Source organism: Aquarana catesbeiana, linkage group LG02 (assembly GCF_042186555.1).
Source record: "Aquarana catesbeiana isolate 2022-GZ linkage group LG02, ASM4218655v1, whole genome shotgun sequence".
Lineage (NCBI taxonomy): Eukaryota > Metazoa > Chordata > Amphibia > Anura > Ranidae > Aquarana > Aquarana catesbeiana.
Window position 1 is genome coordinate 656,563,861 of NC_133325.1, and position 17,044 is coordinate 656,580,904.

General features: G+C 41.9%; 1 protein-coding gene across 2 annotated transcripts in view; it reads left to right on the forward strand.

Annotated features, from left to right (window-relative positions):
• Positions 1 to 17,044, forward strand: part of LIMK1 (LIM domain kinase 1) — a 213,222-nt gene that overhangs the window by 140,613 nt on the left and 55,565 nt on the right. For both annotated transcript variants that reach the window (XM_073616568.1, XM_073616569.1), the window contains one exon: positions 1,757 to 1,927. In XM_073616568.1, coding sequence (XP_073472669.1) covers positions 1,757 to 1,927 — 171 coding nt within the window. The remainder of the gene's footprint in view (positions 1 to 1,756; positions 1,928 to 17,044) is intronic.

Here is a 17,044-nt window from a genome sequence, read left to right on the forward strand (position 1 = left end):
TCAGTGCAGCCTAATCTTTGCCCATCTGCAGCTTCAGTGCAGCCTGATCTGCGTCCATCTGCAGCCTGATCGGCGCCCATCTCCCCCATCAATGCAGCTCACCATCTCTCATCTCTCGCAGGAAATCACTGATCCGTCATCTCCTGTTTACTCGGCTCTCAGTTGGCAGTCACATACACAGTCCCGCCTCCGCCATCGGCATTGAACTAGCTCCCAGTGTTAATTTTGGCAGCAAATTTCGTTTTACTTTTAGTCTTAGGACTAAAATGGTATTTGGACTAAAACTAAAATTAATTTTAGTCTTCTGCAATTGTTTTAGTTTTAGTCGTATTTAGTCGACTAACTCTCCAGTACATTTAAGTCGACTAAAATGTCCTACGTTTTAGTTGACTAAAATTTCCAGGACATTTTAGTCTACTAAAACTCATTTTAGTCATCTAAAATCGAATGGGTGTAATTAAATTGTAATGCATTAGTTAACATTTCTCTACAATGTCCAAACTCATTATATACTGCTGGAGTGAAAAATCTCATGTATTATACGATATCTCATGTATTATATGATACTTTCTTTTTGTGAAATGGTAGGGGTACAATGTACCCCTTACTAATTCACATGGGGGGGGATCTGGGTGTCTCCTTTGTTAAAGGGTGCTTCCAGATTCCAATAAGCCCCCCGCCCGAAGACCCCCACAACCACCGTTCAAGGGTTGTGGGGATGAGGCCCTTGTCCCCATCAACATGGGACATCTTCCCCATGTTGAGGGCATGTGGCCTGGCATGGTTCAGGGTGGGGGCGCTCTCTCGTCCCCCCCCCCCTCTTTTCCTGCGGCCTGCCAGGTTGCGTGCGCGGATAAGGGTCTGGTATGGATTTTTGGGGGGAATCCTACGCCATTTGGCGTGGAGTTCCCCTTAATATCCATACCAGACCTGAAGGGCCTGGTAATGGAATTTTGGGGGACCCCCACGCATTTTTTTTTTCAATGACTTTTATGTGTATTGTCGGGACCGACAATTCATTAATAGCCGGCACTAGCGCTAGCACTTTTAAATTACTTTTTTTCCTTTAGAAATGTCATTTTGCTCTCAGACTGTTATAAACATGGGACACATGCGCTACTTTACAGGCATACTATAGACACCCCCCAGGTATGAAATTTAAAGGAATATTTCACTTTTATTGTTTCACTTTAAGCATTATTAAAATCACTGCTCCTGAAAAAACAGCCATTTTTAAAACTTTTTTTTTGCATTGATACATGTCCCCTGGGGCAGGACCCAGGTCCCCAAACACTTTTTATGACAATAACTTGCATATTAACCTTTAAAATTAGCACTTTTGATTTTTCATGTTCATGTTCCATAGACTTTAACGGTGTTCGTGTGTTCGAACAATTTTTTTGCCTGTTTGCATGTTCTGGATGCGAACCGAACAGGGGGGTGTTCGGCCTATCCCTAATCACCAGTTGAAAATAAAGGGGAAAAAGACTGAAAAAAGAAAACTAACGCAGCCACCACATATTGGCACAGATTGGCAAGCTGCAATATATTTAATTTCTTTTCCTGGATTTAGATACACTTTAAGTACAGCATTTCTTCTTAAAACATAAGGTATTCACATAACATTTATATTTAAAGATAAAACAAATAAAGCAAGGGGATTTAAAGCTGAACTCAAGAAAAGAGTCAAATATTCAGTTGAAATACATGTGTAAAGAAGACAAATAACAATATGTGTTTCTCATGTTTGTTACAGTGGACCATGCTACTATCAAATCTCATTGACTCCAGTGATTGACTCTCCAGTCTCTCGATCACCGCATATAGTGACTCTTGTATCTCTTCCTGCATCAGATGGCAGACGTGGGTTGTCTGTTTCCATCACTCCATCCTGTGCTGAGCACTCTCACACTGTGCGAGTCCGTGAGTAAGTACTTCTGTTTTTTTTCTTTTCGATAGACATATTTTGTCACTGACCTCTCTATGAACTCTTTAAACCAGGGTTCCTCCAGAGGTTGCTAGGGGTCCTTCAGCAATGAGCAATTTCTGCCTCACAGATAAGTTCCCACTGACGCCATTGACCTTTTTAGCTATCTATAAGGGGGGAATTCTTCCCAATGACCATCACACTAATGTATCATGAGCTGTAGATATAGTAATTTTTTAGCAGGGGTTCCTGAGACTGGAAAGTTATTTCAAGGGCTCCTCTGTGTTGAAAGGGTTGACAAGGGCTGCTTTAAAGAGTGGCATTTCAATTTGTGTACTGGTCATCTAACACATAGACACAAAAATGGCTCACACAATACCAAACTTAGGCAGCTGCTAAAGAACAAATTCTTGAAATGTATAAGTGAATTGCCTAATAAGGTAAAATCAATAAGTAAACTGCTAAAGACCATTCAGGAAATATTGCAAGTCAGAAAGTCAAGTTAATGTTTATGTAAAACCAAACATTTTATCTTATTGAACAGTACAGTGCACACGCTAGATATTCATAGATCCTGGATTCTAGACTGCTACCTTCATGTGATTGGACACTGACAAAGCTTTTGGACAAGCCTTCTTGAGCATACTGCTATTTTCCTACCCCACTCTGTGAGACCTCAGTTTTTTGCTAGTTTGCTGAAAGTGTTAGATCTCATCTCCTTTATAAAGATGATTCAATACCTAACTAGTTTTTGTTTGTTTTGAATTCTTTAATCAGCTCTTCACTGCCCTCTACTATAACAGAGAAAGCAGTATGGAACAGTGCAACCTTAGTAATACCTTGGAAACCATACCCAGACCCCACGCTGTAATGTTGTTATGGGCACTGGGTCTTGTTTGGGTGCTCACCTCAACACGGAGTGTAGTTAGCCGCAGGGTGCTATATAGGTCCAGGGCTGTGATTCATTCCTATGGTTCCCAGACCCTTAAGATCCCTCCTGTAGTATGCCAACCATGAAGGGCAAAGCGATGTGGAAAGGTAAGACAGGTTCATCGTGTTATCAGACTGCATGTTGTAGCCTTGTAGCAAGCATGCAACTACTTGTGGCACACTGATGAGCATCTCCTGAATAGTATACACATTTACCAGAGCAGGACCTGTAACACTGGCCTCTGCATCTGATTCTAGCTCTATGTCAGATATACAACCTGCGACCTATCTCACCAAGGTGGGTTTCTCAGCAACTATGTCAGAATGTTTAGGGCAACTCAATAGCCTTACAGTAATTGGAATTGGTCCTAAATCTGATCTCTTCTTCTTATTAATTCAACTCAACTTTAAGAGAGCTACTTTAAAATACTAAAGAATACATATTAGAGCCTCACGCAGGTAGTTTGTGTGTCTCCAGTGTTAATTCAAAGTTTTCCTTTCTAAAGTTTTAGCTCCAATTATTTTATCAACCTTTATATCAACTATCGACTGTAGAGACTTATATCCCCATGCAGGGGGCTAATATGTTTTCAAGGAGAGTACAGACTGTGATATAACAAATGAAATGCATAACAAGAAACGAACATGAGATGAATTGGAGATGAGCCTACAAATTTTCCAGCCAGTTAACACTAGCATATTTGTGATACAGCAAATGAGATGTATCATTTGTTGTTAAAGAACAGGGCATTATGAAACTCAGAAATGGGTCCAGGCATCTTTTCCTAATATCATAGAGAATCTGGCAGACCCTGAATATTATTTTATCCCTCCAGAATCACCAGGCTTTTTTTTATAAGGTTTCCAAACAGTCATTGTTAATGGCATCAATTTTGTCATAGATCATTATTATGTCAGTCTAGATTTTACCAGCCATCAGGCATGATTGGACAATTTTATGTGTGTATGCAGCATTAACAAAATTTAAAATGGTATGCAAGTTTTTATTTTTGTCTGTTTGCCCCAATATCTGGCCCCAAGGGACCTCACTGAAAGTAAGGCAAATCTTTCAACCGGGTACATTCAAAGAAATACAATTTATAAAAAAAGAATGCTTCCTTACTCTACGCTGAAAAAATTTGATGGAAGTTGCACTTATTTATGATAAAGGATTCTAATAATAGTTTAAAAACGACTCCAATGAATATTTGGTGAATCAGAATCCTAGACCACCAAACAAATGGAACTGAACTGCATTTGCGTGGATGACAGTGTATATAACCTTCAGTATTTTATGTGCTGTGAGGCAAATTTGTATAAGTCAGAATTCTTGAAAACTCTGATATGGAATGTGGCTGTTATTTCCGTGACATCATATGTGTAGTCAGTAGTTTCCTCGTTCTTGTTTAGTTATACTTCTCATTTATTCATGGGTGGGTACGTAGGAAGTCGGTGAACTGCTGACCAAATATATGTTTAACTGCATTGTGAAATGCTTATCCTTTTACCTGATTACACAGGACTTTAAGCTGACCTGTGGGCAGGGCTACAGCTTCTTGCTAATTATACTGTGTTGTATAGCTTTATTCCCTGAGAAATACATCTCTCTGGATATGATGTTTCTTAATAGACTACAGTGGAGGTTAAGCAGGGGAGTTAATCATTTTCTTTCTGAGTGATCAGCATGGATAATGAGATTGCATCAGGGGTATGCATAATTAGACTGGCTCGAATCACAGGCTCAGTATTAAGCATTTCCAAAGCACCCATTTAACAACAACTAGGAGATTATACATAGTGATGATCTGATGTACTCAAGCAGTGATAGAATGAAAAACAAAATTCCTTGGCAGGGTTCAGTTTGTACCTTTAAGGGTGAGGGATGTGGACTTCAAAGTGTTCTGCAATGCGTCAAATACTGAGGGCTGTGTAAAGTGGACTTCCCTGCCCTCCATTGGGGGAAATATGAGCCCTTTTCTTTTTTATTAAGTGAAGAATATCTTCAAGTTGCAAGTGTTCTGAGTTCTGAATTCCATACCATAGTCTGAATCAAGAATACGTGCCAATGATTTACATTTGTAACAGAGGTCATAAACAAATGTAACAATTTATGAAATGTGACTGAACAATAAGGTAGTCAGGTAGTAATATGTTCATAGTCAGAGGTTTCCATGTGTTTTGTATATGTTGTTCTCAAATTATCTTGATCAAATTATCAATTGGACACAAAGCCTAATGAGACAATGATAACATAGAGCTGATGCTGACAGTCAGACGGATGAGGTAATTAATGAAGAAATTCTGGTCAGGCTCAACAATGAGCAATACATTAGGTATTCTTGTTCATGTCAAACTGAAAATGTTTCCAGATCATTAAGCTGGCTTCATAAAATGCTTGGCCAGTTTTCTGCAACTCAGAAAAGAATCAGTTTCAAATGATTATTAGAAAATATTTATTTACACTGTTGTTAGTCATTTGGTTTGCTCTTGCTTTTGACATAAATTTGCATTAAACAACAGAATTATCTTGCATATTTCAGAGGTGTTTTATGCAGCAAACTGTACTGAATTATAATACAGGAACACAGAAAACATTGCTTGAAGCTACGTTTTTTTTAATGTGCATGGCTGTGCGGCTTTAATGGGCTGTGTAAACAAGGACATTTAAAGTGATTGTAAACCTGTATTTTTTTTTAAATTAACAAACGTTATATTTACCTGCTCTGTGCAATAGCTTTGCACAGAGCAGCCCCGAACCACCTCTTCTCGAGTATCCCACCATCGCTCCTGGTTCCTCCCCACTACCCAGTGCCCACCATAGCAAGCTGCTTGCTATGGGGGCACTCCTGTGAGCTTGCTCCTGAGCCATGCTCTGTATGTCCATTGGCACACAGAGCGTGGCTCGGACCCGCCCTCTGCTCTTTCCTCACTGGCTGTAAATAACTGCAGTAGGAGCCATTGTGAGCCTATGGGGAGGAAGAGAGTGGAGAGAGCCTCTGCTGTCGTGCACAGCACTGGATTGAGATTGGTCTCAGGTAAGTATAAGGCGAGGGGCTGGGGGAGCTGCACAGAGAATGCATTAAATTAAGATAAAAAATCTTCAGCCTTTAGAACAAATATTAATGATGAACCTCTGAAAAGCTAGATCCTTGAAACCTGAGATGCTGGCACTCTTAGCACCATATAAGCCTGAGATTACATCCACAAGCATCTGGCTACAAAGAACACAGTGAAGATGTGTGCTGGCATCTCAGCAAATAGGGAGATGCCCCATATCCTAATAAACAATTCCAGAAACGTTTGACTACATCTCTTCTCTTTTGAGCACTGTTAAAAGAACATTCTCACAGTCAACGGGGAAGTTAGATTAAGGCTATATGGCTTACTGCCCTCCTATGTACTGTATATGGGCATGTATATTTATGTATTCATAGCCATCAACAACATACTGTATTCTGCCAGTCAGCAGTACAACTAGGTCATCAGAGTATTGAGCAGTACAAGGGCAATGAAAGATGGCAAGCATTTTATACTTTTGAACACTGCTGTCCTATTCAGGTTAGGATGGCAATATAATAGGCTTACCCTCACTTAGGGGCAGACATTGCCCCTAAGATTTTGCACAAGTTTCTTGAGTGCGTTCTAAAAGTGGTGCAGTGTGCACCAAATTTATGTACAGTACCTACAGTATCTAGAACGTGTATTTGAATTTGCACACTGCCTCTTTTTTAGAATGCACACAAGACATTTTCACTAAATTTGTCTGCACCATTGTCTCTCTGTACACCAAAAGAGAGTTGAGCTTAATTAGCACCACTTTCATACGATATGAACTGTCTGTATTTTATTTTGAATTTGGTTCATTCATTACACCACAGTGTAAAAGTGGTGCATTTTTTCGTTCAATAGGCTTTTATTGAAATTTATCATAAATGTCAAGAATAAGTAGACAAGTAAACATACAGAGAAACAAACAAATTACAGTTTCTGTCAAGCAATGTTAGCATTTATCATATACCATCTCTGTATACCTGCAAATGAGGTAGTATAGCGACTTCAAGATGGATAATAAATGTGAAACAAAAAACACTGCGCTAAAATAAAACTAACAAGAGCTGCAGTTCAAATGTGCAATACACAATAGTGGAACAAAAACAAAGAAAAAACTGCGCTAAACCCTCATAACATATATTAGGGCATATATAGAAAGACGCCCAATTGATTATGGGAGTATATGTGAATCCTCGAAAACTAAATTGAATAGCACACAAATCAATAGTGAACAATGAATATTATAAATAAAAATCACAAAAGTGTCAAAAGCACAAGATAGTGAACCATAAATAAAAAAGTCCCAGAACCAAAGAAGAAATCTTCTAAAGGATAGGAAGAGTCCCCAATTAGTTCTTCATAGGGATCAGTGTCTAAAAGTGGAAAATGAAAACGACACCCCTTGCAGTGATCCTCCACCTTTAAGAATGCATGCTTACCAGATAGTAAGCTCAATAAGCTCGTAGATAGACCAAGGGCCAGATAACCAGCAGGTGTTGGAACCTCCCTCTGTTGACGTGGCAGATGACAAGCAACCAGGTGTTATACAGGACCTTGTATTCAGGCTTCCAATAACATCAGGACATCACTCAGTCAAAGTACACGGACGTGCATGGGGAGGTAAGGGGTTGCCACAACCCAAGTCACATTTCCAGTGACTTCAGTGACCACCACCTCTAGCTGGAATGCCTGCTCACCTCCAAAAGTTGACCCCACTACAGAGTCACACACGCCTGTGATTATATCTCTCAGGATGCCTTGGAAAAACAACTCCTCCTCCTGGTGTTCCTGGACAAATGAACACAATGTGGTTTAACTGCAGACTTTCAGCTTTTATTTGAGGGTATTTACATCCAAATCAGGTGAACGGTGTAGGAATTACAACCGTTTGTATACGTGCCTCCCACTTTTTTGGGGCCAAAAGTAATGGGACAGATTAACAATCATTCATCAAACTCTCACTTTTTAATACTTGGTTGCAAATCCTTTGCAGTCAATTACAGCCTGAAGTCTGGAATGCATAGACATCACCAGACACTGGGTTTCATCCCTGGTGATGCTCTGCCAGGCCTCTACTGCAACTGTCTTCAGTTCCTGCTTGTTCTTGGGGCATTTTCCCTTCAGTTTTGACTTCAGCAAGTGAAATGCATGCTCAATCGGATTCAGGTCAGGTGATTGACTTGGCCATTGCATAACATTCCACTTCTTTCCCTTAAAAAACTCTTTGGTTGCTTTCGCAGTATGCTTTGGGTCATTGTCTATCTGCACTGTGAAGCGCCGTCCAATGAGTTCTGAAGCATTTTGCTGAATATGAGCAGATAATATTGCCCGAAACACTTCAGAATTCATCCTGCTGCTTTTGTCAGCAGTCACATCATCAATAAATACAAGAGAACCAGTTCCATTGGCAGCCATACATGCCCACACCATGACACTACCACCACCATGCTTCACTGATGAGATGGTATGCTTTGGATCATGAACAGTTCCTTTTCTTCTCCATACTCTTCTCTTCCCATCACTCTGGTACAAGTTGATCTTGGTCTCATCTGTCCATGGGATGTTGTTCCAGAACTTTGAAGACTTTTTTAGATGTTGTTTGGCAAACACTAATCAGGCCTTACTGTTTTTGAGGCTCACCAATGGTTTACATTTTGTGGTGAACCCTCTGTATTCACTCTGGTGAAGTCTTCTCTTGATTGTTGACTTTGACACACATACACCTACCTCCTGGAGAGTGTTCTTGATCTGGCCAACTGTTGTGAAGGGTGTTTTCTTCACCAGGGAAAGAATTCTTTGGTCATCCACCACAGTTGTTTTCCATGGTCTTCCAGGTCTTTTGGTGTTACTGAGCTCACCGGTGCGTTCTTTCTTTTTAAGGATGTTCCAAACAGTTAATTTGGCCACACCTAATGTTTTTGCTATCTCTCTGATGGGTTTGTTTTGTTTTTTCAGCCTAATGATGGCTTGCTTCACTGATAGTGACAGCTCTTATATCATATCATATTGAGAGTTGACAGCAACAGATTCCAAATGCAAATAGCACACTTGAAATGAACTCTGGACTTTTTAACTGCTCCTTGTAAATGGGATAATGAGGGAATAACACACACCTGGCCATGGAACAGCTGAGCAGCCAATTGTCCCATTACTTTTGGTCCCTTAACCACTTGCCGACCGCCTCATGCCGATGTACGTCTGCAGAATGGCACGGGCAGGCAGAATCACGTACCTGTACCGATCGGATTTGTTCGCGGGCGATGAGAGGTGAGGGGGAGGCCATCCATTCGTGGCCACCCCCTCCCGATCGCTCCCGGCGAAGGAAAATCCTTCCTCTGTAAAGTAAACAGAGGGAGAGGAAGTGATGTCATCCCTCCTCGAGCTGGTCTTTTCGTTCCGGCGCCGAGGAGAGAAGACATCAATGTAAGTTACACCAACACTACACTTCCAGTAGAACGCGCCAAGCACACTTTTCACCCCCCGATCACCCCCCCTGTACCCCCTGTCACAGTGACACCAATAGCAGTTTTTTTTTTTTGCATTGGTGTCAGTTTGTGTCAGTTATAAGTGTTAGGGCAGTTAGGGTTAGACCCCTTTAGGTCTGAGGTACCCCCCTTTAGGTCCAGGGTACCCCCCTAACCCCCCCTAACAAAGGTTAACCCCTTGATCACCCCCCATCGCCAGTGTCACTAAGCGATCGTTTTTCTGATCGCTGTATTAGTGACACATGTAAAGCTAGTTAGGGAGGTAAGTATATAGGTTCGCTGTCAGTGTTTTATAGCGACAGGGACCCCCATATACTATCGCATAAAGGTTTTAACCCCTTGATTGCCCCCTAGTTAACCCTTTCACCAGCGATCACCGTATAAGTGTTACGGGTGACGCTGGTTAGTTAGTTTGTTTTTTATAGTTTTATAGTTTATTATAGTTTTAGGGCACCCGCCGTTTATTACCTTATAAAGGTTTAACCCCCTAATTGCCCGGCGGTGATATAAGTTACGTTTTTAGGGTCAGATAAGGTCTGCGTCGCCCCAGGCAGCGTCAGGTTAGTGCCAGTACCGGTAACACCCACGCACGCAGCATACACCTCCCTTAGTGCTATAGTATCTGAACGGATCAATATCTGATCCGATCAGATCTGTACTCCCCAGCAGTTTAGGGTTCCCATAAACGCAGTGTTAGCGGGATCAGCCCAGATACCTGCTAGCACCTGCGTTTTGCCTCTTGGCCCAGCCCTGCCCAGCCCACCCAAGTGCAGTATTGATCGATCACTGACACTTACAAAACACTAAGCACACATAACTGCAACGTTCGCAGAGTCAGGCCTGATCCCTGCGATCGCTAACAGTTTTTTGGTAGCGTTTTGAATCAGTCGCTAACAGTCAGGAGCTTTTTTGCCTGTGAGTCTCACTAGTGTACCCCTAAATTTAGAGCCCAAAATGGCAAATCGAAGGTACACTAGTGAAGAGGCCTACACGTTTCTGAGCATGACAGATAGTGAAGAAGAAGTCACTCATCTGTCAGATTCAGGCTCAGAATACGAACCTGTAGAGGACAGCGGCTCCATGACAGATAGCTCTGACGATGGAGTTATGGTCCCTGCTAAGGTCAGGCGTACCAGACCCCAATCTTCTTCTGTCCTTGAAGTGCAAGAACCGCAGGTCCCTCGTATGGAGCAGAGAAGTACTAGCGCCGCTATTCCTTCTGGTGAACTGGCAAGCATCAGCGGCCTAGTACACCCTGGTCGTATATCCAGCACTGCAGTATCACGTGGTGACGTGGCGAGTCCCATAAGTGCAGTTCAAGCTGGCGAGGTGGCAAGCACTAGTAGTGTCCCACTGCCACCAAGAAGACGAACACAGGCCCGTTGAGCCCATAGTGCCCTTCCTGCTGCATTCGCCAATCCGAATTGGGAGCCCACCACTTCTGCAGCACCCGTACTTCCCCCATTCACTGGCCAACCCAGAATTCAGGTGGAAACAGTTGATTTTACGCCACTGGATTTTTATTTGCTGTTTTTCACCGAAGATCTCTATAGATCTATTGTGGACCAAACCAATTTATACTCTGGTCAACACATCGCCGCTAATCCCCAGTCCTCCCTTGCCAGAGATTGGAGACCAATTACGGTCTCTGAATTTAAGATCTTTCTGGGCCTTTCCCTCAACATGGGCATAAATAAAAAGAGTGAGTTGCGGTCATATTGGTCCACTGACCCAATTTACCATATGCCCGTGTTCTCTGCTTCCATGGCCAGGGCACGATACGAGCAGTTTTTGCAGTTCATGCACTTCAATGACAATGAACTCTGTCGTCCTCGTGGAGACCCTGGATACGATCGGCTCTACAAAATTCGGCCCCTCGTAAACCACTTCAACCAACGTTGTATAAGCTCTGTGACAGGGCCACAGGCTATACATGTAGATTTATGGTTTACGAGGGCAAAGATAGTCACGTAGAGCCGACAAACTGCCCTGACTACATAGGAAGCGCTGGCAAGATAGTGTGGGACTTGGTGTCACCCTTATTCGGAAAGGGATATCACTTGTACGTGGACAATTATTACACGAGCGTGCCACTTTTTAGTCACCTTTTTGATCATCAGATTGGAGCATGTGGCACCGTGCGACCTAATCGCCGGGGCTTTCCCCAGCGGCTTGTAGATTCCCGTCTTAGGCTGGGGGAGAGAGCCTGCTTGCAGTGTAATAATTTGTTCGCTATGAAGTGGAGGGACAATAAGAATGTTTTCGTTCTTACCTCCCTTCATGCAGACACGACGGCCCAAATTTCTACGGCGACTGGTGTTGTGGAGAAACCCCTCTGTGTCCACGAATATAACCAAAATATGGGAGGGGTGGACCTCAATGACCAGTTGTTGGTGCCGTACCTAGTTGCCCGTAAGGCCAGACGCTGGTACAAAAAAGTGTCTGTTTATTTATTTCAATTGGCTTTGCTGAACGCTCATGTGCTATACAGAGCTTCAGGATGGACTGGATCCTTCCTTAAATTCCAGGAAGAGATCGTCAGCCATTCTGTTTCCAGACGGTGCTCCACCTCACCTTCCCCAACCAATTGCAGTAAGCCGGCTGCATGAGAGGCATTTTCCTTAATATATTATTATACTTTACTGTTTACTGTGTTTTGTTGGTAACCATTTTTTTGTTTTCAGGTACGCCATTCAGCTGCAGCGCGGATTTATTTATCTTGACAGCAACAACGTTTGCTGCCACGATACATAAAGCTGTGACTCCAGCGCTGTCGGAGGTGATTTCACCACCACAGTTACATACTTCAGCATATATGCCGAAGCGTGGGGGCAGCAGAGGGTGGAGAAGTGATTTGCTCCTAACTTTTGCGGGAGGATGCCCCCATGCTTCGGCATATATATACGGTGCATGTATGCCCATCATTAGAAGAGGGTGGATGAAGGGAGGTATTCTAATGGTGGGCATACCCACCGATTTATCTTTTTTTCGTTCAGCCCACAGGCTGCATGAAAATTAAGTTTACAATATATGCCCAACAAGGACCAGCAACGTACTGGTATGTTGCTGGACTTTGAGTGGTTATACCAGAATGATACCTGCAGGTTTAGGTATCAACTTGGTATCATTCTTTTCAGCCAGCAGTCGGCTTTCATGTAAAAGCAATCCTAGCGGCTAATTAGCCTCTAGACTGCTTTTATATCCCCCCCCCCCCCCCCCGTCTTCCATGTTTTTCTATGGCTCTCCTGTCCCAACAGGGAACCTGAGAATGCAGCCAGTGATTCAGCCAGCTGACCGTAGAGGTGGTCAGAGACCAGAGTGGCTCCAAACATCTCTATGGCCTAAGAAACCGGAAGCTACGAGCATTTCATGACTTAGATTTCGCCGGATGTAAACAGCGCCATTGGGAAATTGGGAAAGCATTTTATCACACCGATCTTGGTGTGGTCAGATGCTTTTAGGGCAGAGGAGAGATCTAGGGTCTAATAGACCCCAGTTTTTTCAAAAAAGAGTACCTGTCACTACCTATTGCTATCATAGGGGATATTTACATTCCCTGAGATAACAATAAAAATGATTAAAAAAAAATAAAAATGAAAGGAACAGTTTAAAAATAAGATAAAAAAGCAAAAAAAAATAAAGAAAAAAAAATAAAAGCACCCCTGTCCCCCCCTGCTCTCGCGCAAAGGTGAACGTAAGCGTCGGTCTGGCGTCAAATGTAAACAGCAATTGCACCATGCATGTGAGGTGTCACCGCGAACGTCAGATCGAGGGCAGTAATTTTAGCAGTAGACCTCCTCTGTAAATGTAAAGTGGTAACCTGTAAAGGCTTTTAAAGGCTTTTAAAAATGTATTTAGTTTGTCGCCACTGCACGTTTGTGCGCAATTTTAAAACATGTCATGTTTGGTATCCATGTACTCGGCCTAAGATCATCTTTTTTATTACATCAAACATTTGGGCAATATAGTGTGTTTTAGTGCATTAAAATTTAAAAAAGTGTGTTTTTTCCCAAAAAATGCGTTTGAAAAATCGCTGCGCAAATACTGTATGAAAAAAAAAAAATTAAACACCCACCATTTTAATCTGTAGGGCATTTGCTTTAAAAAATATATATAATGTTTGGGGGTTCAAAGTAATTTTCTTGCGAAAAAAAATTATTTTTTCATGTAAACAAAAAGTGTCAAAAAGGGCTTTGTCTTCAAGTGGTTAGAAGAGTGGGTGATGTGTGACATAAGCTTCTAAATGTTGTGCATAAAATGCCAGGACAGTTCAACCCCCACCAAATGACCCCATTTTGGAAAGTAGACACCCCAAGCTATTTGATGAGAGGCATGTAGAGTCCATGGAATATTTTATATTGTGACACAAGTTGCGGGAAAAAGACAAAATTTTTTTTTTTTATTTTTTTTTTTTTTGCACAAAGTTGTCACTAAATGATATATTGCTCAAACATGCCATGGGAATATGTGAAGTTACACCCCAAAATACATTCTGTTGCTTCTCCTGAGTACAGGGATACCACATGTGTGAGATTTTTTGGGAGCCTAGCCGCGTACGGGACCCCGAAAACCAAGCACCGCCTTCAGGCCTTCTAAGGGCGTAAATTTTTGATTTCACTCTTCACTGCCTATCACAGTTTCGGAGGCCATTGAATGCCCAGGTGGCACAAACCCCCCCCCAAATGACCCCATTTTGGAAAGTAGACACCCCAAGCTATTTGCTGAGAGGTATAGTGAGTATTTTGCAGACCTCGCTTTTTGTCACAAAGTTTTGAAAATTGAAAAAAGAGAAAAAAAAAAAGTTTTTCTTGTCTTTCTTCATTTTCAAAAACAAATGAGAGCTGCAAAATACTCACCATGCCTCTCAGCTAATAGCTTGGGGTGTCTACTTTCCAAAATGGGGTAATTTGGGGGGGGGGGGGGGTTGTGCTATCTTGGCATTTTATGGCCTTCGAAACTGTGATAGGTAGTGAGGAGTGAATCAAAAATTTACGCCATTAGAAATCCTGAAGGCGGTGATTGGTTTTCGGGGCCCCGTACGCGGCTAGGCTCCCAAAAAGTCCCACACATGTGGTATCCCCGTACTCAGGAAAATCAGCAGAATGTATTTTGGGGTGCAATTCCACATATGCCCGTGGCCTGTGTGAGCAATATATCATTTAGTGACAACTTTGTGCAAAAAAAAAAAAAAGTGTCACTTTCCCGCAACTTGTGTCAAAATATGAAATATTCCATGGACTCAACATGCCTCTCAGCAAATAGCTTGGGGTGTCTACTTTCCAAAATGGGGTCATTTGGGGGGGTTTGTGCCATCTTGGCATTTTATGGCCTTCAAAACTGTGATAGGTAGTGAGGAGTGAAATCAAAAATTTACGCCCTTAGAAATCCTGAAGGCGGTGCTTGGTTTTCGGGGCCCCGTACGCGGCTAGGCTCCCAAAAAGTCCCACACATGTGGTATCCCCATACTCAGGAGAAGCAGCTAAATGTATTTTGGGGTGCAATTCCACATATGCCCATGGCCTGTGTGTGCAATATATCATTTAGTGACAACTTTGTGCAAAAAAAAAAAAATTGGTCACTTTCTCGCAACTTGTGTCAAAATATAAAATATTCCATGGACTCAACATGCCTCTCAGCAAATAGCTTGGGGTGTCTACTTTCCAAAATGGGGTCATTGGGGGGGGGGGGGGTGGTTGTGCCATCTTGGCATTTTATGGCCTTCAAAACTGTGATAGGTAGTGAGGAGTGAAATCAAAAATTCACGCCCTTAGAAATCCTGATGGCGTTGCTTTGTTTTCAGGGCCCCGTACGCGGCTAGGTTTCCAAAAAGTCCCACACATGTGGTATCCCCATACTCAGGAGAAGCAGCTAAATGTATTTTGGGGTGCAATTCCACATATGCCCATGGCCTGTGTGAGCAATATATCATTTAGTAACAACTTTTTGTAATTTTTTTTTTTTTGTCATTATTCAATCACTTGGGACAAAAAAATTAATATTCAATGGGCTCAACATGCCTCTCAGCAATTTCCTTGGGGTGTCTACTTTCCAAAATGGGGTCATTTGTGGGGGTTTTGTACTGCCCTGCCATTTTAGCACCTCAAGAAATGACATAGGCAGTCATAAATTAAAGGCTGTGTAAATTCCAGAAAATGTACCCTAGTTTGTAGGCGCTATAACTTTTGCGCAAACCAATAAATATACACTTATTGACATTTTTTTTACCAAAGACATGTGGCCGAATACATTTTGGCCTAAATGTATGACTAAAATTGAGTTTATTGGATTTTTTTTATAACAAAAAGTAGAAAATATCATTTTTTTCAAAATTTTCGGTCTTTTTCCGTTTATAGCGCAAAAAATAAAAACGGCAGAGGTGATCAAATACCATCAAAAGAAAGCTCTATTTGTGGGAAGAAAAGGACGCACATTTCGTTTGGGTACAGAATTGCATGACCGCGCAATTAGCAGTTAAAGCGACGCAGTGCCAAATTGTAAAAAGTGCTCTGGTCAGGAAGGGGGTGAATCCTTCCGGGGCTGAAGTGGTTAAAAAGTGGGAGGCACTTATACAAACTGTTGCAATTCCTACACCGGTCACCTGATTTGGATGTAAATACCCTCAAATTAAAGCTGAAAGTCTGCAGTTAAAGCACATCTTGTTTGCTTCATTTCAAATCCATTGTGGTGGTGTATAGAGCCAAAATGATTAGAATTGTGTTGATGTCCCAATATTTATGGACCTGACTGTATATGTTATTCCTTTCGCTTTCCACATTGTAAAGGATGTTGAGTGCATTAAATTATGCAGTGCTTCTAGAGGAATTTGGAGGGTGGATTTGAGAGGGTGTGACAAGTTACTTTTTGTAAATCGGTCCCAGGTTTTGAGTGTTACTAAAATTGTTGGGGAGATACAAGGAGGGATTTTTGTTCCAAGCGTAATGGAGTATAGCCATGTAGACAATTTGCCACCTGGGAAAGTGGAAGCTTCCATTTCCCCCCATAAGGTGGAGGGAGAAGATAAAAACCATTCTCTCGTTTGGATGAGTACAGAGACCAAGTAATAATCCTGAAAGTCTATGTAATCAGTGCCTCCCGCTTGACGATGCTTAATTAGTTTTACATGAGCGAATCTTGATCTTTTACCTTGCCATATAAATTTTAAATAGTATAGTTTGAAGTGATTTAAAGTAGATGGATGGATATGGGAGGGTTCTGAATAGATAGAGTTTTTGGGGGAGATGAAGCATTTTAAAGGCTGCTAAGCGCCCCATCCAGGAGAATTCAAATGACGCCAACCTGGTGAGATCCACTTGCAGTTTAGTGCGAAGTAGTAAATAGTTGTGATGAAAAAGTGATTTAGTTGAGATGGTTAATTGTACACCTAGGTAGGTTATACTTCTATCTGCCCAGGGATAAGGGAGTTGTTGTTGGAAATAGTCGCTTGTGGCAGAATTCACTCCTAGGTTTAAGATATATGATTTAGATATGTTTACTTTGTATTAAGAAATATTACTAAACCAGGCCAGTGTCTTCTGAATCTCCGGTAAGGAGTTAACTGGATCTGTGACCATTAGAATAACGTCGTCAGCAAATAAGCTGATTTTATACTCCTGGTCTGCGATGGGTATTCCTGATATTATTTTGTTGGATC